This window comes from Poecile atricapillus, chromosome 37, assembly GCF_030490865.1.
Source record: "Poecile atricapillus isolate bPoeAtr1 chromosome 37, bPoeAtr1.hap1, whole genome shotgun sequence".
In the NCBI taxonomy this organism is placed as follows: Eukaryota; Metazoa; Chordata; class Aves; order Passeriformes; family Paridae; genus Poecile; species Poecile atricapillus.
This window is the reverse complement of record NC_081285.1, coordinates 2,641,952-2,662,369: the sequence shown is the minus strand read 5'-3', so window position 1 is coordinate 2,662,369 and position 20,418 is coordinate 2,641,952. Positions and strand designations below refer to the sequence as shown.

General features: G+C 64.9%; 2 protein-coding genes across 2 annotated transcripts; one reads left to right on the top strand and one right to left on the bottom strand.

Annotated features, from left to right (window-relative positions):
* Window positions 1–84: 84 nt before the first annotated feature.
* TUT1 (terminal uridylyl transferase 1, U6 snRNA-specific) lies at window positions 85–10,194 on the top strand. The gene is made up of 10 exons (XM_058861473.1): window positions 85–350; window positions 1,179–1,369; window positions 2,175–2,375; window positions 3,572–3,686; window positions 4,565–5,112; window positions 5,446–5,810; window positions 6,581–6,690; window positions 7,410–7,532; window positions 7,664–7,756; window positions 8,492–10,194. The coding sequence occupies exons 1-10, from the start codon at window positions 206–208 to the stop codon at window positions 10,192–10,194; spliced, it is 3,594 nt and encodes a 1,197-aa protein (XP_058717456.1). The 5' UTR covers window positions 85–205.
* A 1,335-nt stretch (window positions 10,195–11,529) lies between these two features.
* On the bottom strand, window positions 11,530–20,379 carry TAF6L (TATA-box binding protein associated factor 6 like). The gene is made up of 10 exons (XM_058861558.1): window positions 20,173–20,379; window positions 19,120–19,206; window positions 17,757–17,907; window positions 17,200–17,250; window positions 16,613–16,707; window positions 16,460–16,534; window positions 15,027–15,247; window positions 14,802–14,934; window positions 12,493–12,621; window positions 11,530–12,404 (listed from the first exon to the last, which is right to left on the bottom strand). Exons 1-10 carry the CDS (start codon window positions 20,377–20,379, stop codon window positions 11,637–11,639), a joined length of 1,917 nt encoding a protein of 638 aa, XP_058717541.1. The 3' UTR covers window positions 11,530–11,636.
* Window positions 20,380–20,418: the final 39 nt, after the last annotated feature.

Here is a 20,418-nt window from a genome sequence, read left to right as displayed (position 1 = left end):
TTTTCTTCATCGGGAGCCACGAAAACGGAGGAAAAACGGGAGGAAAACGGGGATACCGGGGGGGGGGCTGCGGGCGGAATGTTTGTAACGGGGCGCGTTTCCGGGGGGAACCGTGAGGGGCGGATCGCGCGGGGGGGAGCGGGAAGGGACGGACCGCTTCCGGCGGAAGTGGCTGAGGGACGGCGCGCGGGAACCGGGGCTCGCCATGGAACCGGGGCCGGCCCCGGGCCCTGAGCCCGACCCCGCCACGGGCCCGGTGCCGGGAACTGACCCGGCAGCCGACCCCGACGTGGAGCCGCTGCACCGGGGCGGCTTCCGCTGCCGACTGTGCCAGATCACCGTGGCAAACCGTGAGTGAGGGACCGGGGGCTCCGGGACCCCAATTCCCGGGACCAGGGGGGGCTCTGAGGTCCCGGTTAACGGGACCGGGGGGGGGGGCTCTGAGGTCCCGGTTAACGGGACCGGGGGTGGCTCTGAGGTCCCGGTTAACGGGACCGGGGGGCTCGAGGACCCCGGGCGGCTCCGGTGATTCCCCGGTTCCCGTGTCCGGGAGCGCTCCCAGACGCCGTTTTACCGGGCCCGGGGAGTCTCCACTACCCCAATTCCCGGCAGCGGGGGAACTCTGGCACCCCGGTTAACGGGACCGGGGGAACTCTGGCACCCCGGTTAACGGGACCGGGGGAACTCTGGCACCCCGGTTAACGGGACCGGGGGAACTCTGGCACCGCGGTTAACGGGACCGGGGGAACTCTGGCACCGCGGTTAACGGGACCGGGGGGGCTCTGGCACCTCGGTTAACGGGACCGGGGGGGCTCTGGCACCTCGGTTAACGGGACCGGGGGGACTCTGGCACCCGTTCCCGGTTCCCATTCCCGGTCCCCGGTTCCCGGTTCCCATTCCCGGTTCCCGTTGCCATTCCCGTTTCCCGGTCCCGCAGTCCCCAGCCTGCAGTCTCACCTGGCGGTTCCCGGTTCCCATTCCCGGTTCCCATTCCCGGTTCCCATTCCCATTCCCGTTCCCGGTTCCCATTCCCGGTTCCGGTTCCCGTTCCCATTCCCGGTTCCCGGTCCCGCAGTCCCCAGCCTGCAGTCTCACCTGGCGGTTCCCGGTTCCCATTCCCGGTTCCCATTCCCGGTTCCCGGTTCCCGGTTCCGGTGACCCGTTTCCCGTTCCCGCAGTCCCCAGCCTGCAGTCGCACCTGGCGGGGAAGCGGCACCGGCGGCTCCGGTGTCTCCGTTCCGAGCGGCTCTCGCAGGAGCAGCGGAGCCTCTTCGTCAGCGGCTTCCCCCGGGGCACCGACCCCGCGCGGCTGCGGCGCCACTTCCGCGCCTTCGGGGATGTCGCGACAGTCGTGATGGACAAGGAGAAGGTGCGGGGGGGAGGGGCGGCAGCTCGGGGATGTCGCGACTGTCGCGATAGTCGGGGTGGGGGAGGGGCGGCAGCTCGGGGGTGTCGGTATTGTCGCGATAGTCGGGGTGGGGGAGGGGCAGCAGCTCGGGGGGTGTCGCGACTGTCGCGATAGTCGGGGTGGGGGAGGGGTGCTGGGAGTCCTCGGGGGTGCTTTGGGGGTGTCGCGATTGTCGCGATAGGGAAGGAAAAAGCGGGGGGGGGGAGGGGGGAGATCTGGTGGCCCTGGAGGGGATTTGGTGGCCCGGGAGGGGATTTGGTGGCCCTGGGTGTCCCGTCAGCACTTCCTCCACCCCTCCTGTGGGCGATAGTCACGACAGTGTCACTTCAGTGTCACTCCGGTGTCACTCCAGTGTCACTCTGTTGTCACCCCTGTGTCACTCCGGTGTCACTCCGGTGTCACTCCGGTGTCACCCCTGTGTCACTCCGGTGTCACTCCAGTGTCACGACAGTGTCACTCCGGTGTCACCCCGGTGTCACCCCTGTGTCACTCCGGTGTCACTCCGGTGTCACTCCGGTGTCACTCCGGTGTCACTCAGTGTCATTCCACTGTCACTCCGGTGTCACTCCGGTGTCACTCTGGTGTCACTGTGGTGTCACTCCGGTGTCACTCAGTGTCACTCCGGTGTCACTCCGGTGTCACTCCGGTGTCACTCCGGTGTCACTCAGAGTCACTCTGGTGTCACTGTGGTGTCACTCCTGTGTCACCCCGATGTCACCCCGGTGTCACTCAGTATCACGCCAGCGCTGTCCCCGTGTCCCCGCAGGGCGCGTTTGCCATCGTGGAGCTGGGTGACGCCGCGGGGCGGCTGCGGGCGCTGCAGGAGCCCCGGCACCTGCTGGGGGGGCGGCGGCTGCGGGTGCGGCCCCGGGAGCACCGGGAATTCCCCCGGGAGCGCCCCCGGGACCCCCCCGGGACTCCCCCGGGACCCCCGGGGCTGCTGCAGGCGCTGGGCCGGGCCCAGGATGTGAGTGGGGGGCTCGGGGGGTGGGGGTTTGGGGGGGTCCCAGAGCTCTCGGGGGGGTTTTGAGGGGGTTCTGGGGGGGTCTGAAAGCTCGTCCTGGGGGCTTCTGGGGGGGTCCAGAAGCTTTTGGGGGGGTCCCAAAGCTCTCCCAGGGGTCCTGGTGGGGTTCTGGGGGGGTTCCCAGTGCTCCCAGTTTGCCCAGTAAGGGAAGAGAGGGGTTCCCAGTGTTCCCAGTTTGTGTTCCCGCAGGTGGGGGGGGTTGGTTCCCAGTGTTCCCAGTTTGCCCAGTGTGTGTTCCCAGTGCTCCCAGTTTGTGTTGTGTTCCCGCAGGTGGGGGGGCAGTTCCCAGTGTTCCCAGTGTTCCCAGTGTGTGTTCCCAGTTTGCCCAGTTTGTGTTCCCAGTTTGCCCAGTTTGTGTTCCCGCAGGTGGGGGGGCGGTTCCCAGTGCTCCCAGTTTGCCCAGTTTGTGTTCCCAGTTTGCCCAGTTTGTGTTCCCAGTGTTCCCAGTTTGTGTTCCTGCAGGTGGGGGGGCTGTTCCCAGTGTTCCCAGTTTGCCCAGTGTGTGTTCCCAGTGCTCCCAGTGTTCCCAGTTTGCTCAGTTTGTGTTCCCGCAGGTGGGGGGTGGTTCCCAGTGCTCCCAGTGTTCCCAGTTTGTGTTCCCACAGGTGGGGGGCTGTTCCCAGTGCTCCCAGTGTTCCCAGTTTGTTGTGTTCCCGCAGGTGGGGGGGTGGTTCCCAGTGCTCCCAGTTTGCCCAGTTTGTGTTCCCAGTTTGCCCAGTTTGTTGTGTTCCCGCAGGTGGGGGGCTGTTCCCAGTGTTCCCAGTTTGCCCAGTTTGTGTTCCCAGTTTGTGTTCCCAGTTTGTGTTCCCGCAGGTGGGGGAGTGGTTCCCAGTGCTCCCAGTTTGCCCAGTGTGTGTTCCCAGTTTGCCCAGTTTGTGTTCCCAGTTTGCCCAGTTTGTGTTCCCGCAGGTGGGGGGGTGGTTCCCAGTGTTCCCAGTGTTCCCAGTTTGCGTTCCCAGTTTGCCCAGTTTGTGTTCCCGCAGGTGGGGGGCTGTTCCCAGTGCTCCCAGTTTGCCCAGTTTGTGTTCCCGCAGGTGGGGGGCTGTTCCCAGTGCTCCCAGTTTGCCCAGTTTGTGTTCCCGCAGGTGGGGGGCTGTTCCCAGTGCTCCCAGTTTGCCCAGTTTGTTGTGTTCCCGCAGGTGGGGGCGCAGCTGCAGCTGCTGGTTGTGGCTCTGGAGCTGAGCGCGGCCGAGCGCCGCCTGCGGGAGCTGCTGCTGGCCCTGATCCGAGAGGTGTTCACAGAGTTCTTCCCAGGTGTGTCCAGGTGTGATCCAGGTGTGTGTGAGACATGTCCCAGGTGTGTCCAGGTGTGATCCAGGTGTGCCCAGCTGTGTCCAGGTGTGCCCCAGGTGTGATCCAGGTGTGCCCAGCTATGTCCAGGTGTGTGAGACATGCCTCAGATGTGTCCAGGTGTGCCCCAGGTGTGTCCAGGTGTGTGTGACATGTCCCAGGTGTGCCCAGGTGTGATCCTGGTGTGTCCCAGGTGTGTGTAATTTATCCCAGGTGTGCTCCAGCTGTGCCCAGGTGTGTCCAGGTGTGTGTGACATGCCCAGATGTGTCCCTGTTGTGTCCAGGTGTGATCCTGTTGTGTCCAGGTGTGATCCAGGTGTGTCCAGGTGTGATCCAGGTGTGTGTAGTGTACCCCAGGTGTGTCCAGGTGTGCTCCAGGTGTGTCCAGGTGTGTCCAGGTGTGTGTGACATGCCCCAGATGTGTCCCAGGTGTGTCCCAGATGTGTCCTGGTGTGATCCAGGTGTGTCTAGGTGTGTGACATGTTCCAGGTGTGATCCAGGTGTGTCCAGGTGTGCCCAGCTGTGTCCAGGTGTGCCCCAGGTGTGCTCCAGGTGTGCCCAGCTGTGTCCAGGTGTGTGAGACATGCCCCAGATGTGTCCAGGTGTGCCCCAGGTGTGTCCAGGTGTGCGAGACATGTCCCAGGTGTGCCCAGGTGTGATCCTGGTGTGTCCCAGGTGTGTGTAATGTACCCCAGGTGTGCTCCAGCTGTGCCCAGGTGTGTCCAGGTGTGTGTGACATGCCCCAGATGTGTCCCAGGTGTGTCCAGGTGTGCCCAGGTGTGCTCCAGGTGTGTCCAGGTGTGCCTCACCCCCATCCCCACCTGTCCCCGTGTCCCCCCCAGGCTGCTCCGTTGTCCCCTACGGCTCCTCCGTCAACGGCTTCGACGTCCACGGCTGCGACCTCGACCTGCACCTGGAGCTGGGGGGCCAGGACGGGGACCCCCAAAACCAGGAGACCCCAAATGGGGACCCCCAAAACCGGGAGACCCCAAATGGGGACCCCCAGAGCCCAGAGACCCCAAATGGGGACCCCCAAAACCAGGAGACCCCAAATGGGGACCCCCAGACCCAGGGGACCCCAAATGGGGACCCCCAAAACCGGGAAACCCCAAATGGGGACCCCCAAAACCGGGAGACCCCAAATGGGGACCCCCAGAGCCCAGAGACCCCAAATGGGGACCCCCAAAACCGGGAGACCCCAAATGGGGACCCCCAGAGCCCAGAGACCCCAAATGGGGACCCCCAAAACCGGGAAACCCCAAATGGGGACACCCAAAACCAGGAGACCCCAAATGGGGACCCCCCTCCCAATGGGTCCCGTTTGGGGGACAAGGACCCCCCCCTAAAGGGGTCACTTTTGGGGTCTGGGGGGTCTCTTTTGGGGGACAGGGTGGACCCCCCTTCCAGGGAGTCCCTTTTGGGGTCTGAGGGGTGCATTTTGGGGTCTGAGGGGTGCATTTTGGGGGACAGAGAGTCCGTTTTGGGGTCTGAAGAGTCCCATTTGGGGAACAGAGGGTCTGTTTTGGGGGACAAAGGGTCCCTTTTAGAGTCCGAGGGGTCCCATTTGGGGTCCGAGGGGTCCCATTTGGGGTCTGAGAGGAGCATTTTGGGGTCTGAAGGGTCCCATTTGGGGTCTGAGGGGTCCCTTTTGGGGTCCGGGGGGTCCCTTTTGGGGTCTGAAGGGTCCCATTTGGGGTCTGAGGGGTCCCATTTGGGGTCCGAGGGGTCCCATTTGGGGTCCGAGGGGTCCCTTTTGGGGTCCGAGGGGTCCCTTTTGGGGTCCAGAGACCCCTCCCTGGACGGGTCCCTTTTAGGGGACGAGGCCGCTCCTCCCTCGGGCTCCGAGTCCGAGGGGTCCCTGTCGGGGGGTGAATCCCCCGAGCCCGGGGGGTCCCTTTTGGGGTGCGGGGGGTCCCTTTTGGGGCGCGGGGCCCCCCCCGAGCAGCTGCTGGCTCTGGTGGGCGCGGTGCTGCGGCGCTGCGTGCCGGGGGTCCGGGGGGTCCGAGCCGTGCCCGGGGCCCGGCGGCCCGTGGTCAAATTCAGCCACAAACAGTCGGGACTGGCCGGAGACGTGTGCCTGGACAACCGGTATGGGACTGGGGGGGACTGGGGGGGACTGGGAGGGGACTGGGGGTACTGGGGAGGGGGCTGGGAGCACTGGGAGCACTGGGAGGGGACTGGGAGCAACTGGGAGCACTGGGAGGGGCTGGGAGCAACTGGGAGGGGACTGGGAGGGGACTGGGAGCCACTGGGAGGGGACTGGTGGAGGCTGGGAGCCACTGGGAGGGGACTGGGGTTACTGGGAGCACTGGGAGGGACTGGGGGTACTTGAGGGGGGGGCTGGGAGCCGTGGTATGGGACTGGGAGCAACTGGGCGGGGACTGGGAGGGGACTGGGAGCACTGGGAGGAGCTGGGAGCAACTGGGAGGGGCTGGGAGGGGACTGGGAGCACTGGGAGGGGGCTGGGAGCAACTGGGAGGTACTGGGAGCAACTGGGAGGGGAACTGGGAGCACTGGAGGGGGGTGGGAGCACTGGGAGCAACTGGGAGGGCACTGGGGGTAACTGGGAAGAACCTTCCCATTTCTTCCTCCTCTTTCCTTTTCCCTCCTCCCTTTTTTTCTTTGTTTTTTCCCTTCCTTCTCATCCCCCCACTTCTCCCCCTTTTTTCCCATCTTTTTCCCCATTTTCCCTGTTTATTTCCCCATTTTCCCTGTTTATTTCCCCATTTTTTCCCATTTTTCCCCGTTTTTTCCTCATTTTCACTGTTTTTTTCCCATTTTCCCCATTTTTCCCCCATTTTCCCCATTTCTTTCCCCATTTTTTCCCGTTTTTCCCCGTTTTTCCCCCATTTCCCCAGCCTGGCTCTGTTCAACACCCGTTTCCTGCGGCTCTGCGCCGACGCCGACCCCCGGGTGCGGCCCCTGGGCTACGCCGTGCGGCTCTGGGCAGCGGGGCAGCGCCTGGCGGGTGAGACCCCTCCCCAAAATGGGCTGGGGACCCCAAAAACGGGTTTGGGAACCCCAAAAATGGGCTGGGGACCACCAAAAATGGGCTGGGACCACCAAAAATGGGCTGGGAACTCCAAAAAAAGGGGTTGGGAACCCCAAAAAGGGGCTGGGAACCCCAAAAATGGGCTGGGACCACCCAAAAACGGGCTGGGACCACCCAAAAACGGGCTGGGAACTCCAGAAACAGGCTGGGACCACCCAAAAATGGGCTGGGACCACCCAAAAATGGGCTGCGAACCCAAAAATGGGCTGGGACCACCCAAAAATGGGCTGGGAACCCCAAAAATGGGCTGGGAACCCCAAAAATGGGCTGGGAACTCCAAAAAAAGGGGTTGGGAACCCCAAAAAGGGGCTGGGAACCCCAAAAATTGGCTGGGAACCCCAAAAAGGAGCAAGGACCCCCCAGAAATGCAAGGGACCCCCTAAAAGGGTCTGGAGACCCCTCCCAAAAGGGACTGAGACCCCCCAAAAAGGGGCGAGAACCCCCCAAAAGCAGAAGGGAACCCCCCCAAGAATCTCATTGGGAGGGGGAGCTCAGCAGAGCCCAAACCCCGCCAGGAATCTCCTGCAGGCAGCGAGGGGGGGGCGCGGCCAATCGAGGGGGGGTCGCCGCCAATCGAGGGGGGGTCGCAGCCCCCTGGGGACCCCCGGCACGACCCCCGCCCGTTTTTCCCGCAGGGAACCGGGCCGGGGGCGGACCCCTCCTCACCAATTACGCTCTGACGCTGCTGCTGGTGCTGTTCCTGCAGAGCCGCAGCCCCCCCGTGCTGCCCTCGGTGCGGCGCCTCCGACACCTCGCGGGTACCCAGGACCCCTCCCCACGCCCCTTTTCGGGGGTCCCCCGGCCCGTTTTGGGGGTCCCCCGGCCCGTTTTGGGGGTCCCCCGGCCCGTTTCGGGGGTCCCTGACCCCTCCTCCCCGTGTCGGCCGCAGGACCCCGGGACCGTGCCCAGGTTGGGGGGTGGGATTGCAGCTTCCCCCGGGACGCGGCCGAGCTGGAGCCCAGCGGAAACACCCAGAGCGCCGGTGAGGGGGGGTCCCCAAATTGGGGAGGGGTCCTGAAATCGGGGAGGGGTCCCCAAATTGGGGAGGGGGCTCCAGATCGGGGAGGGGTCCTGAAATCGGGGAGGGGTCCCCAAATTGGGGAGGGGTCCTGAAATCGGGGAGGAGTCCCCAAATCGGGGAGGGGTGTCCTCAAATCGGGGAGGGGTCCTGAAATCGGGGAGAGGGCTCCAAACTGGGGAGGGGTTCTCAGATCGGGGAGGGGTCCCCAAATCGGGGAGGGGGTTCTCAAATTGGGGTGGGGTCCCCAAATCAAGGAGAGGGCTCCAAACTGGGGAGGGGTCCTCAGATCGGGGAGGGGGTTCTCAAATTGGGGAGGGGTGTCCTCAAATTGGGGAGGGGTCCTGAAATCGGGGAGGGGTCCCCAAATCAAGGAGGGGGCTCAAATCCCACTGGGGGTCCTCAAACCCCGCTGGGTTTTGGGGGTTGTTTCTGGCAGATTTTGGGGTGGTTTTGGAGGTTTCTGGGTGATTTCAGGGGGTGTTTGGATTTTTTTGGGGGTGGGATTTGGGGTGTTTTGGGGGTATTTTTGGGGTTGTTTCTGGCTGGTTTTGGGGCTGGGTTTTGGGGGGTTTTGGGGTTGTTTCTGGGTGATTTTGGGGATGGTTTCTGGGGTTGTTTCTGGGTGATTTTTGAGGGTATTTCTGGGTGATTTTGGGGGTCTCAGCTCTCTGACCGCCCCCTTCCCCCCCACCCCAGCCTCCCTCCTGGCCGAATTCTTCTCCTATTTCGGGAGCCTGGATCTGGGGGGGCTCCTCCTGTCCCCCCTGGAGGGCCGAGCTCTGCCGCGACCCCCGCCCGGGACCCTCGGGGGGCTCCGCCCGGGCCCCCTGACCCTGCAGGACCCCTTCGAGCTCAGCCACAACGTGGCCGCCAATGTCACCCCGCGCACGGTGTCGCGATTCGTGCGCTGCTGTCGCGACGCCGCCCGCCTCTGTCGCGGCCCCGAATTCCTCCAGAAATCACGGAGGGGCCGCCCCTGGGGCGTGATGCGGCTGCTCCAGCCCGAGAATCCCGGCAATTCCCAGGGGAAATTCCTCATCCCGGTGCCGCTGCGGGCTCCGGGGGTCCCGCGGAGCGAGGTGTGCGCGGCCGTGGGGTTCGTGCTCAGGGAGGTGCTGGGCTGCGGCTGCGAGCCCGAGGGAGACCCGGGGGAGCCAGAACCGGGAGCCGGGAGTCACCTGGAGGGGGATTTGGGGCTCCCGGGAGTACCGGGGGGTGAGGAGGAGCTGCTCCCGGAGCCGGGAGAGCCAGAACCGGGAGCCGGGAGTCACCTGGAGAGGGTGACGGGCGATTCCTGGGGGGATTTGGGGGACCCGGGGACACTCGGGGATGAGGGGAAGCCACCACCGGGAACCGGGAGTCACCTGGAGAGGGTGACGGGCGATTCTCGGGGGGATTCGGGGGTCCCGGGAGTACCGGGGGGTGAGGAGGAGCTGCTCCCGGACCCCTCGGAGCCAGAACCGGGAGCCGGGAGTCGCCTGGAGAGGGTGACGGGCGATTCTCGGGGGGATTTGGGGGTCCCGGGAGCACCGGGGCCGGGCTGGAAGCGCCGCCTCCCCGAGGGGGTCGCGGATGGGGCGGGGGTCCCGCCCGCAAAGCGCCCCCGGGGCCCCGCGGTGCCGGCCCGGTGGAGCTGCTGTGTCTGGTACCGGGTGTGGCGGGGCCGCCGCCGCCTCCGCCGCCGCCTCCGGCTCGGGGGTCCCGGGGGGGCTCCGGATCCTGGGGGAGCTCCGGGCCCCGGGGGGGTTCAGGGTCCCGAGGGTCCCGGGGGGGCTCCGGATCCCGGGGGAGCTCCGGGCCCCGGGGGGGTTCAGGGTCCCGAGGGTCCCGGGGGGGCTCCGGATCCCGGGGGGGCTCAGAATCCCGGGGAGTTTCGGGGTTCCGGGGGGGCTCCGGGTCCCCGGGATTTTGAGGGTCCCGGGGGTTTTCGGGGTCCCGGAGGGGTTCTGGATCCTGGGGGAGCTCAGGGTCCCGGGGGGGCTCCGGGTCCCGGGGATTTTGAGGGTCCCGGGGGGTTTCGGGGTCCCGGAGGGGTTCTGGATCCTGGGGGAGCTCAGGGTCCCGGGGGGGCTCCGGGTCCCGGGGATTTTGGGGGTCCCGGGGGGTCGCTCCTGGCGCTGGAGCGGGCGGTGACCGATGCCATTGTCCGGGGGGACACCGGGACCCCCCCCGAGCCGCTGCTCCGGTTCCAGCTCAGCGCCCGCCCGGGGGGGTCGCGCCGGGACCCCCAAATTCTGCTGCGCCTCCAGCCCGACCCCCCCTCGCAGCTTTTCCAGGAGTTTTTCCACTTTTTGCGGAGTTTTCTGCCGGAAATGGTGCGGCAGCGCCTGGGCTGGGGGGCGGGGGGCGCGGAGACCCCCGAGGGGGCGGATTTTGGACATTCTGAGGTTTTGCAGTAAAATCCGTTCCAGCCTCGCCCGGAGGGGTTTTTTGGGGGAGGGAAGTGGATCCGGGGGGAGAACGGGAGCAGGAACCGGCACCGGAACCGGTGTGGACACCCGGGGACACTCAGTGACAACACCCGGCACTGACAACACCAAAACTGACAACACCAAAACTGACCACATCCCATCACTGACCCCCTGAGCCCATCACTGACCACTCCACAGCGCTTATGGACCACCACACCCCGTTAGTGACCACCGGACACCCTTTAATGACCACCGGACACCCTTTAGTGACCACCGGACACCCTTAAATGGCCACCAGACACCCTTAAATGACCACCAGACACCCTTAAATGGCCACCGGACACCCTTAAATGACCACCAGACACCCTTAAATGGCCACCGGACACCCTTTAATGACCCCCGGACACCCTTAAATGACCACTGGACACCCTTAAATGACCCCCGGACACCCTTAAATGGCCACCAGACACCCGTTAGTGACCACCGGACACCCTTTAGTGACCACCGGACACCCTTAAATGACCCCCGGACACCCTTTAATGACTACCGGACACCCTTTAATGACCACCAGACACCCATTAGTGACCACCGGACACCCTTTAATGACCACCGGACACCTTTTAGTGACCACCGGACACCCTTAAATGACCCCCGGACACCCTTTAATGACCCCCGGACACCCTTTAATGACCACCAGACACCCGTTAGTGACCACCGGACACTCTTTAATGACCCCCGGACACCCTTTAGTGACCACCGGACACCCGTTAGTGACCCCCGGACCCCCTTCACTGCCCATCCCACCCCATCCAGCGCCCACCGCCCGTTTCCAGTCCCCGTCCCCAGGGGGAGATTTGGGATCCCAGAGGGGATTTTGGGATCCCGGGGTGGGATTTGGGGATCCCGGGATGGAATTTGAGAGTCCCAAGGGGAGATTTTGGGATCCCAGAGCGGATTTGGGATGCCGGGGGGTGGGATTTGGGAACCCCCAGGGGAGATTTCGAGATCCCAGCAGGGGAATTTTAGGATCCCAGGGGAATTTGGGAGTCCCAGGGGGAGATCTCGGGATCCCAGGGGTGTTTGGGGGTCCCAGGGGGTGGATTTGGGGGTGCCGGGGTGGGATTTTGGGATCCCAGGGGAAGATTTCGGGATCCCAGGAGTGTTTTGGGATCCCAGGGGTGGATTCGGTGGTCCCGGGATGGATTTGGGGGTCCCGGGGGTGGATTTGGAGGTCCCGGGATGGATTTGGGGGTCCCGGGGATGGATTCGGGGGTCCCGGGGGTGGGTTTGGAGGTCCCGGGGGTGGATTGGGGGGTCCCGGGGGTGGATTCGGGGGTCCCGGGATGGATTTGGGGGTCCCGGGGATGGATTTGGAGGTCCCAGGGGTGGATTCGGTGGTCCCGGGGATGGATTTGGGGGTCCCGGGGGATTCAGAGCAGCAGCAGCAGCGAGTACTCGGCCCGTGGCCAGCGGCGCGGGGCGCGCCCGGTCCGGCCGATCATCGGGAGCCGCTGCGCGTACCGGGAACCCAGCGCGGCCCCGGGGGGCTGCGGGAAACTCGTCTGGAACCTCCGGCCGGGGCAGCGCCGCCCCGTCTGCCGCCCCGCGATCACGAAACTGAAGCGGGGAGGCCCCCGAGGAGCGAACCGGCATTTCTGGAACACGTCCCGAGCCCCGGGCCGGTGACCGGAGGGGGTGCGGGGGGTCCCGCGGGGCCGGGGCGGGGGTCCCGGGGCTCGGTGCAGGGCGGGCCGGCCCGGGGGGGGTTCCTCGTCCCTCGGGCTCACCGTGGCGTTCGTCAATTGCGGCATTTTCCGGGCGGCTCCTTCGGCCGGGGGCTCCTTGCGGGCGCCCTCGGCCGCGCCCGGGGGGCTCGGGGGCTCGGCGGGGGCGCCGGTACCGAAGCGAGCGGCCAGGCTGTCCCCGAAAAAATCGTACAGCTCCCGGTACATGTCCCGCAGCGACGGCGGCGGCGGCGAGAGCGGCGAGGAGGAGGAGGAGGAGGAGGAAGAGGAGGAGGAAGAGGAGGAGGAGGCGGGGGGGCCGCTCCCGCCGCCCCCCGGTAACAACGGGCGGCCAAAGCCCAGCTCGGGGTTCGGGGGCTCCGCAGCGCGGGGGCTGTGCCGGGGGGACCCCTCGGGACCCCCAAATCCCGGGGATTGCTGAGCCTTGGCCTTCAGCAGCCGCTCCACGGCCACCTGCGGGACACGGGGGGATGTCAGGGGTGGGTGGGGGGGGGGTGAAGGGTGCGGGACCCCCACCCCAAATGCGCCCCCAGCCCCTCACCAGGATGGCTCCGTAGACTTTGTGGCCGTCGGCCTTGACCTGAGCGTTGGACACGGAGTAATCGTCCAGCACGGCCTGGAGGTTGGGCCAGTAGGTGGCCAGGTGGGGGTACAGCACCCGCTCCACCGCCTGCGGGGGGGGGACACGCTCTGGGACCCCCAAAAACCTGCCCAGGAACCCCCCCCGAACACCCAAATCCCCCCAAAAACTCCCCCCAAAACCCCTCCCAAACCAGGCCATGGCCAGGTGGGGGTACAGCACCCGCTCCACCGCCTGCGGGGGGGGGACACGCTCTGGGACCCCCAAAAACCTGACCAGGAACCCCCCCCGAACACCCAAACACCCCCAAAAACCCACCCAAACCCCCCGCCCAAAAAAACCCCTCCCAAACCAGTCCATGGCCAGGTGGGGGTACAGCACCCGCTCCACCGCCTGTGGTGGGGGGACATGGTCTGGGACCACCCCCCGACCACCCAACCCCCCCCATGGGACCCCCTGAATACCCCCCAAACCCTCTCACTGCCCCCCCAAACCCCCCCCAGGATGCCCCTGAATACCCCCCAGCCCCCCCAAACTCTTCTGAGATACCCCAAACCCCCATTTAGAATCCCCAAACCCCCCCAAGACCCCCTTGAATACCCCCCAGCCCCCTCAAACTCTCTCCAGACCCCCCCAAACCCCCCAAGACTCCCCTGAATACCCTGAAACCCTCTCACCACCCCCCAAACCTCCATTTGGAACCCCCAAACCTCCCCAAGACCCCCCTGAATAGCCCCCAAATCCTTTTGAGACCCTCCAAACCCCCCGAATACCTCCCAAACCCTCTCACTGCCCCTCCAGACCCTCTTGAGACCCCCCCAAACCCCACCACGACCCCCCTGAATACCCCCAGCCCCCCCAAACCCTCTTGAGACCCTCCCAAACCCTCTTGAGACCCCCCAAACCCCCCCAGGATGCCCCTGAATAGCCCCCAAACCCTCTTGAATACCCCCCAAACCCTCTTGAGACCCCCCAAACCCCCCCAAGACCCCCCTTGAATACCCCCCAAACCCTCTTGAGACCCCTCAAACCCTCTTGAGACCCCCCCAAACCCCACCAGGACCCCCCTGAATACCCCCCAGCCCCCCCAAACCTTCTTGAGACCCTCCCAAACCCTCTTGAGACCCCCCAAACCCCCCCAGGACCCCCCCTGAATACGCCCCAAACACTCTTGAGACCACCCAAACCCCTATTTGGAACCCCCAAACCCCCCCAAGACCCCCCTTGAATACCCCCCAAACTCTCTTGAGACCCTCCCAAACCCCCCAAGACTCCCCTGAATACCCCCCAAACCCTCTGGAGACACCCCCAACCCCCCCAGGCCCTCCAGACTCTCTTGAGACGCCCCCCAAGACCCTCCTGAATACCCCCCAAACCCCCTTGAGACCTCCCCAACTCCACCAGGACCCCCCTGAATACCCCCCAGCCCCCCCAAACCCCCTTGAGACCCCCCAAACCCCCCAAGACCCCCCTTGAATACCCACCAAACCCTCTTGAATACCCACCAAACCCTCTTGAGACCCCCCAAACCCCCCAAGACCCCCCTTGAATACCCCCCAAACCCTCTTGAGACCCCCCAAACCCTCTTGAATACCCACCAAACCCTCTTGAGACCCCCCAAACCCCCCAAGACCCCCCTTGAATACCCCCCAAACCCTCTTGAATACCCACCAAACCCTCTTGAGACCCCCCAAACCCCTCCAAGACCCCCCTGAATACCCCCCAAACCCTCTTGAGACCCCCCCAAACCCCCTTGAGACCCCCCAAACCCCCCCAGGACCCCCCTGAATACCCCCCAAACCCTCTTGAGACCCCCCAAACCCTCTTGAGATCCCCCAAACCCCTATTTAAAACCCCCAAACTCGCCCAAGACCCCTTTGAATACCCCCCAAACCCTCTCACTGCCCCTCCAGACCCTCTTGAGACACCCCCAAACCCCCCAAGACTCCCCTGAATACCCCCCCAGGCCCTCCAGACTCTCTTGAGACCCCCCAAACCCCTATTTGGAACCCCCAAACTCCCCCAAGACCCCCTTGAATACCCCCCAAACCCTCTTGAGACCCTCCCAAACCCCCCCAGGACCCTCCTGAATACCCCCCAGCCCCCCCAAACCCCCTTGAGACCCCCCCAAACCCCCCAAGACCCCCCTTGAATACCCCCCAAACCCTCTTGAGACCCCCCCAAACCCCACCAGGACCCTCCTGAATACCCCCCAGCCCCCCCAAACCCCCTTTGAGACCCCCCCAAACCCCCTTGAGACCCCCCCTCACCTTCCACCCCAGCGCGTGCAGCCCCACCACGGCGCCGTAGTGGGAGCAGAGCGGCCGCACCGGATCCGCCAGAACCTTCTGGAGCGAGAGCAGGATCTGCTGGTAAAGGCCCCTGACCAACTCCCCGTGACTCCTGCGGGCACAGGCGGGCGCTGAGACCCCCAGAAACCCCCAGAAACCCCCAGAAACCCCTCGGGGACCCTCCCCCAGGAGCCCCCTCCCCACCAGAAGATGCGTCCCAGCAGCAGCGCGGCGTAATCGCGCAGGGTCCAGTGGTCGTTGAGGGGGTTGATGGAGGCGGCCAGCGGCTCCAGGACGCAGTAGAGCACCGAGGCCACCAAACTGCACGAGTACGAGCCCAGGCACAGGAACGGGTTCTGGATCAGGCTCCGAGCCAGGTGCAGCAGCCGGCTCAGCTGCTCCAGGTCGTGGCTGACGGATTTTACCTGCGGGGAGGGTTCCAGGAGGGGGTTTGGGGGGGTTTTGGAGGGGTTTGGGGGGGATTTGGGGGGAGGTTTGGGGGTCTTGGAGGGATTTGGGGGGATTTTGGGGGAGGTTTGGGGGTCTTGGAGGGATTTGGGGGGGATTTGGAGGAGTTGGGGTGGGTTTGGGGATCTTGGAGGGATCTGGGGGGATTTTGGAGGGGGATTTGGGGGGGGTTTGGGGGAGTTGGGGGGGGTATGGAGAAGGTTTGGGGGGGATTTGGAGGACTTGGGGTGGGTTTGGGGATCTTGGAGGGATCTGGGGGAGGTTTGGGGGAGGTTTGGGGGATTTTGGAGGGGGGTTTGGGGGAGGTGGGGAGGGTATGGAGGGGGTTTGGGGGGGTTTTGGGGGGGTTTGGAGGACTTGGGGTGGGTTTGGGGATCTTGGAGGGATCTGGGTGGATTTTGGGGGAGGTTTGGGGGTCTTGGAGGGATTTGGGAGGATTTTGGGGGAGGTTTGGGAGGAGTTTGGGGGGGTTGGGGTGGGTTTGGGGGGAGGTTTGGGGGAGTTCTGGGGGGGTTGGGGTGGGTTTGGAGGGGTTTGGCGGGGTTTGGAGGGGGTTTGGGGGGATTTTAGAGGAGGTTTGGAGGGGGTTAGGGGGGTTTGGGAGTGTTTGGGGGGACGTTTGAGGGTGTTTGGGGGGAGGTTTGGAGGAGGTTTGGGGGGAGGTTTGGAGGGGTTTGGAGGGATTTGGGGGGATTTTGGGGGGGTTTGGGAGAGTTTTGGGGGATTTTGAAGGGGTTTGGGGGAGGTTTGGGGGGTTGGGGTGGGTGTTGGGGGAGTTTTGGGGGATTTGGGGGGAGGTTTGGGGGGTTTGGAGGGATTTGGGGGGGTTTGGGGGAGGTTTGGAGAGGTCCCAGCATCTCCAGGAAGGAGCCTCCACCCCAGGATTAACCCCAACCCCAGAATTAAACTCACCCCAAGCCCCCCCCAAGACCCCCAAAACTCACCCCAGACCCCCCGGAGACCCCCCAGGACCCCCTGGACACCCCCCAGGACCCCTCAAACTCACCCCAGACCCCCCCAGGACCCCTCAAACTCACCCCAGGACCCCCCAGGACCCCCCAAACTCACCCCAGACCCCCTGGAGACCCCTCAAACTCACCCCAGACCCCCCCAGGACCCCCCAGGACCCCCCAGGACCCCCCAGACCCCCCCAGGACCCCCAAACTCACCCCACTGACCACGTAGACGAAGTAGGGCAGCAGCGCCGCGATTTTGGGGTTACTCTGGAGATCCTGCAGAGCCACCTGGGGGGGTTGGGGGGGGTCAGGGGGGGTCAGGGGGGATCAGCCCCCCTCAGGGGGTCTCCCCAGCCCCCCACCCACCTTCATGAGCTGGGGGTCGTCGCCCAGCACGGCGCGGGTGACGTGCTGGTAATACTTGAGGAGGTCATCGCTCAGCGAGGAGACGGCGCTGGGAACTGCGGGGGGGATGTGGGGGGGAGAGACCCCCAAAAAATCCCCTCTGGGGGGGTCTGGGGGGGTCTGGGGGGTCTCGGGGAGTTTGGGGGTGAAGGCCTGAGAGTGTTTGGGGAGGGGTCCTGGGGATTTCAGGGTGTTCTGGGGGGTCTGGGGAGGGGTCTGGGGGGTTCCTGAGGGTCCCAGGGGGCTTTGGGGGGACCCGGGCATGGCTGGGGAGGGGTCCTGGGGGGTCCTGAAAGTCTTGGGGGGGGTCCCAGGGGTCTCTGGGGGGGTCTCTGGGGGTCCCAGGGGTCTCTGGGGGGGTCTCTGGGGGGTGTCCAGAGAATTTTTGGGGATCCGAGAGGGGCCCGGGGGGGTCCTGGAGGTTTGGGAGGGGTCCCAAGATGAGGCTTAGAGGGGTCTTGGGGGGGGTCTCGGGGGGCCCCAGGGGTCTTGGGGGGTCTCTGGGGGGGTCTTGGGGGTCTCTGGGGGTCTCAGGGGTCGTTCCTCACCTGCTCCCTGTGGCTCCAGGTTCCCTTTGCCGTCCAGGTAAGAGACGTGAACTGCGGGACAGGGGGGGCTGAGACCCCCACCCTGCTGGGGGGGCTGGGGGCTCCCAGGGGGAGATTTGGGGTCCCAGGGCAGGATTTGGGGTCCCAGAGCAGGATTTGGGGTTCCAGGAAGGATTTTGGGGTCTCAGGGCAGGATTTGGGGTCCCAGGGGGCTCTTTGGGGGTCCCAGGGAGGATTTGGGGGTCCCAGGGGGCTATTTTGGGGGTCCCAGGGGTATTCAGGGGTCCCAAAGGTTATTTTGGGGTCCCAGGAGGTTATTTTGGGATCCCAGGGGGTTATTTTGGGGGCCCCAGGGGATTATTTCGGGGTCCCAGGGGGTTATTTTGGGGTCCCAGGAAGGTTTTAGGGGGTCCCAGGGGTTATTTTAGGGGTCCCAGGGGTTATTTTGGGGGTCCCAGGGGGATTTGGGGTGCCAGGGAGGTTTTAGGGGGTCCCAGGGGTTATTTTGGGGGTCCCAGGGGTTATTTTGGGGGTCCCAGGGGGATTTGGGGTCCCACCCCTGACGGTGGTCTCGGCACAGCCCTTGGGGATGTTGGTGGCCAGCGCCAGCTCCACCAGGTTGACCTCGCGATCCTCGGGGAAGAACAAATCCCCCTCCCGCAGCGGCCGGAACGGCAACGAGTCCTGGGAGCCACAGCCACACACGGCCTGGGGGGACACAGGGGACAGGGGGGACAGTGAGGGGACAGCAGGGGACAGGGGGGACAGGGGGGACAGTGAGGGGACAGCAGGGGACAGTGGGGACAGGGGGGACAGTGAGGGGACATTGGGAACAGGGGGGACAGTGAGGGGACACTGGGGACAGGGGGGACAGTGAGGGGACAGCAGGGGACAGGGGGGACAGTGAGGGGACAGTGGGGGACACTGGGGACACTGGGGACAGGGGGGACAGTGAGGGGACAGCAGGGGACACTGGGGACACTGGGGACATCACTGGGGATACTGGGGACAGGGGGGACAGTGAGGGGACATTGAGGGGACAGTGGGGACAGGGGGGACAGTGAGGGGACATTGAGGGGACAGCAGGGGACATTGGGGACATCATTTGGGACATTGAGGGGACATTGGGGACAGGGGGGACATTGAGGGGACAGCAGGGGACATTGGGGACATCATTGGGGACACTGGAGACAATGGGGGGACAGTGGGGGTACATTGAGGGGACATTGAGGGGACATTGGGGGGACAGTGGGGGGATAGTGGGGACATTGGGGGGACAGTGGGGGTACATTGAGGGGACATTGAGGGGACATTAGGGGGACATTGAGAGGGCAGCAGGGGACATTGGGGACATCATTTGGGACATTGCGGGGACATTGGGGGGACATTGAGGGGATACTGGGGACATTGGGGGACATTAGGGGGACATTGAGGGGACACTGGGGACATTTGGGACATTGGAGACAATGGGGGGACATTTGGGACACATTGGGGACAGTGGGGACAGCAGGAGGACATTGGGGGGACAGTGGGGATACATTGAGGGACATTGGGGGACACTGGGGACATTGGGGGGACAGTGGGGACAATGGGGGGACATTGAGGGGACATTGGGGACATTGGGGGGACATTGGGGGACATTGAGGGGACATTGGGGGGACATTGGGGGACACTGAGGACATTGAGGGACATTGGGGGACACTGGGGACATTGGGGGGACATTGAGGGGACATTGGGGGGACATTGAGGGGACATTCTGGGGGACACTGGGGGGACATTGGGGATACTCCAGCAACACCCCCGGACTGGCACCTCCCAGTCCCCCCCCCCGTGTCCCCTCGGTGTCCCCTCGGTGTCCCGGTGTCCCCCCCAGTGTCCCGGTGTCCCCCCGGTGTCCCCGGTGTCCCCCCCTGTCCCCACCTCCACGTTGCTCCACCGCAGCGCTCGGTTGAAATCCTCCACGGTGAGACGGCGCCGCCGGGTGTGCTTGAGGAACTGGGAACTGTTCTGGGAACGGGAATGGGAACGGGAAACCGGGAATGGGAACGGGAATGGGAATGGGAAACGGGAATGGAAACGGGAATGGGAATGGAAACGGGAACGGGAATGGGAACGGGAAACCGGGAATGGGAACGGGAATGGGAATGGGAAACGGGAATGGGAACGGGAATGGGGAATGGGAACGGGAAACCGGGAATGTGAACAGGAATGGGAATGGGAATGGGAAACGGGAATGGGAACGGGAACGGGAAACCGGGAATGGGAACCGGGAATGGGAACGGGAATGGGGAATGGAAATGGGAAACGGGAATGGGAACCGGGAACGGGAAACGGGAATGGGAACAGGAAACCGGGAACAGGAACCGGGAATGGGAAACCGGGGATGGAAACGGGAACGGGAACAGGAACCGGGAACGGGAACGGGAATGGAAATGGGAATGGGAACAGGAAACCGGGAACAGGAACCGGGAACGGGAACGGGAATGGAAACGGGAATGGGAACGGGAACGGGAATGGAAATGGAAATGGGAACCGGGAATGGGAATGGGAACGGGAATGGGAATGGGAATGGAAACGGGAATGGGAACGGGAACGGGAATGGAAATGGGAACCGGGAATGGGAATGGAAACGGGGAACGGGAACCAAGAATGGGGAATGGGGAGCGGGAACGGGATCAGCACCGGCAATGGAACCATCACCGAGAGTGAGAGTGGGACAAAAACCGACCCCAGCAACCCCCGGTAACCCCCGGTAACCCCGGTAACCCCCGGTAACCCCCATTAACCCCGGTACCCCCGGTACCCGCGGTATCCCCGGTATCCCCGGTAACCTCAGCAACCCCGGTACCCCCGGTAACCCCGGTACCCCCGGTAACCCCGGTATCCCCGGTAACCCCGGTAACCCCGGTAACCCCCGGTAGCTCCCGGTAACCCCGGTACCCCCGGTACCCCCGGTAGCCCCGTTCCCGGTACCTGCGTGGCCTCCCGCAGCCGGTAGCACACATCCTCGGCCAGCAGCGCCGCCACCTCATCGCTGAGCTCCACCCCGGCGCTCTCCGCCATGAGCCTCACCGAGTCCCGGGGCAGCTCCACGAAGCGCCGCTCCTCCCGCTCCGCCATGGCGGGGCCGGCCACGCCCACGAGGGGCGTGGTTATGCAAATGAGCTCGGCGCGAGGCATGCCGGGAGCTACCCGGAACTTTTCTGCCCGGAACGGTCC

What these genes read in the sequence shown, in the direction of transcription:
- TAF6L (XM_058861558.1), bottom strand. Translation starts at nt 20,379, where the DNA reads ATGCCTCGCGCCGAGCTCATTTGCATAACCACGCCCCTCGTGGGCGTG. An exon ending in ACGACCCCCAGCTCATGAAG is followed by an intron (nt 16,535 to 16,612) that starts GTGGGTGGGGGG and finishes CAACCCCCCCAG; the next exon opens with GTGGCTCTGCAGGATCTCCA. An exon ending in TGCACGCGCTGGGGTGGAAG is followed by an intron (nt 12,622 to 14,801) that starts GTGAGGGGGGGT and finishes CCCCCCCCGCAG; the next exon opens with GCGGTGGAGCGGGTGCTGTA.
- TUT1 (XM_058861473.1), top strand. Translation starts at nt 206, where the DNA reads ATGGAACCGGGGCCGGCCCCGGGCCCTGAGCCCGACCCCGCCACGGGC. An exon ending in GACGTGTGCCTGGACAACCG is followed by an intron (nt 5,811 to 6,580) that starts GTATGGGACTGG and finishes CCATTTCCCCAG; the next exon opens with CCTGGCTCTGTTCAACACCC. An exon ending in AGCGGGGCAGCGCCTGGCGG is followed by an intron (nt 6,691 to 7,409) that starts GTGAGACCCCTC and finishes TTTTTCCCGCAG; the next exon opens with GGAACCGGGCCGGGGGCGGA.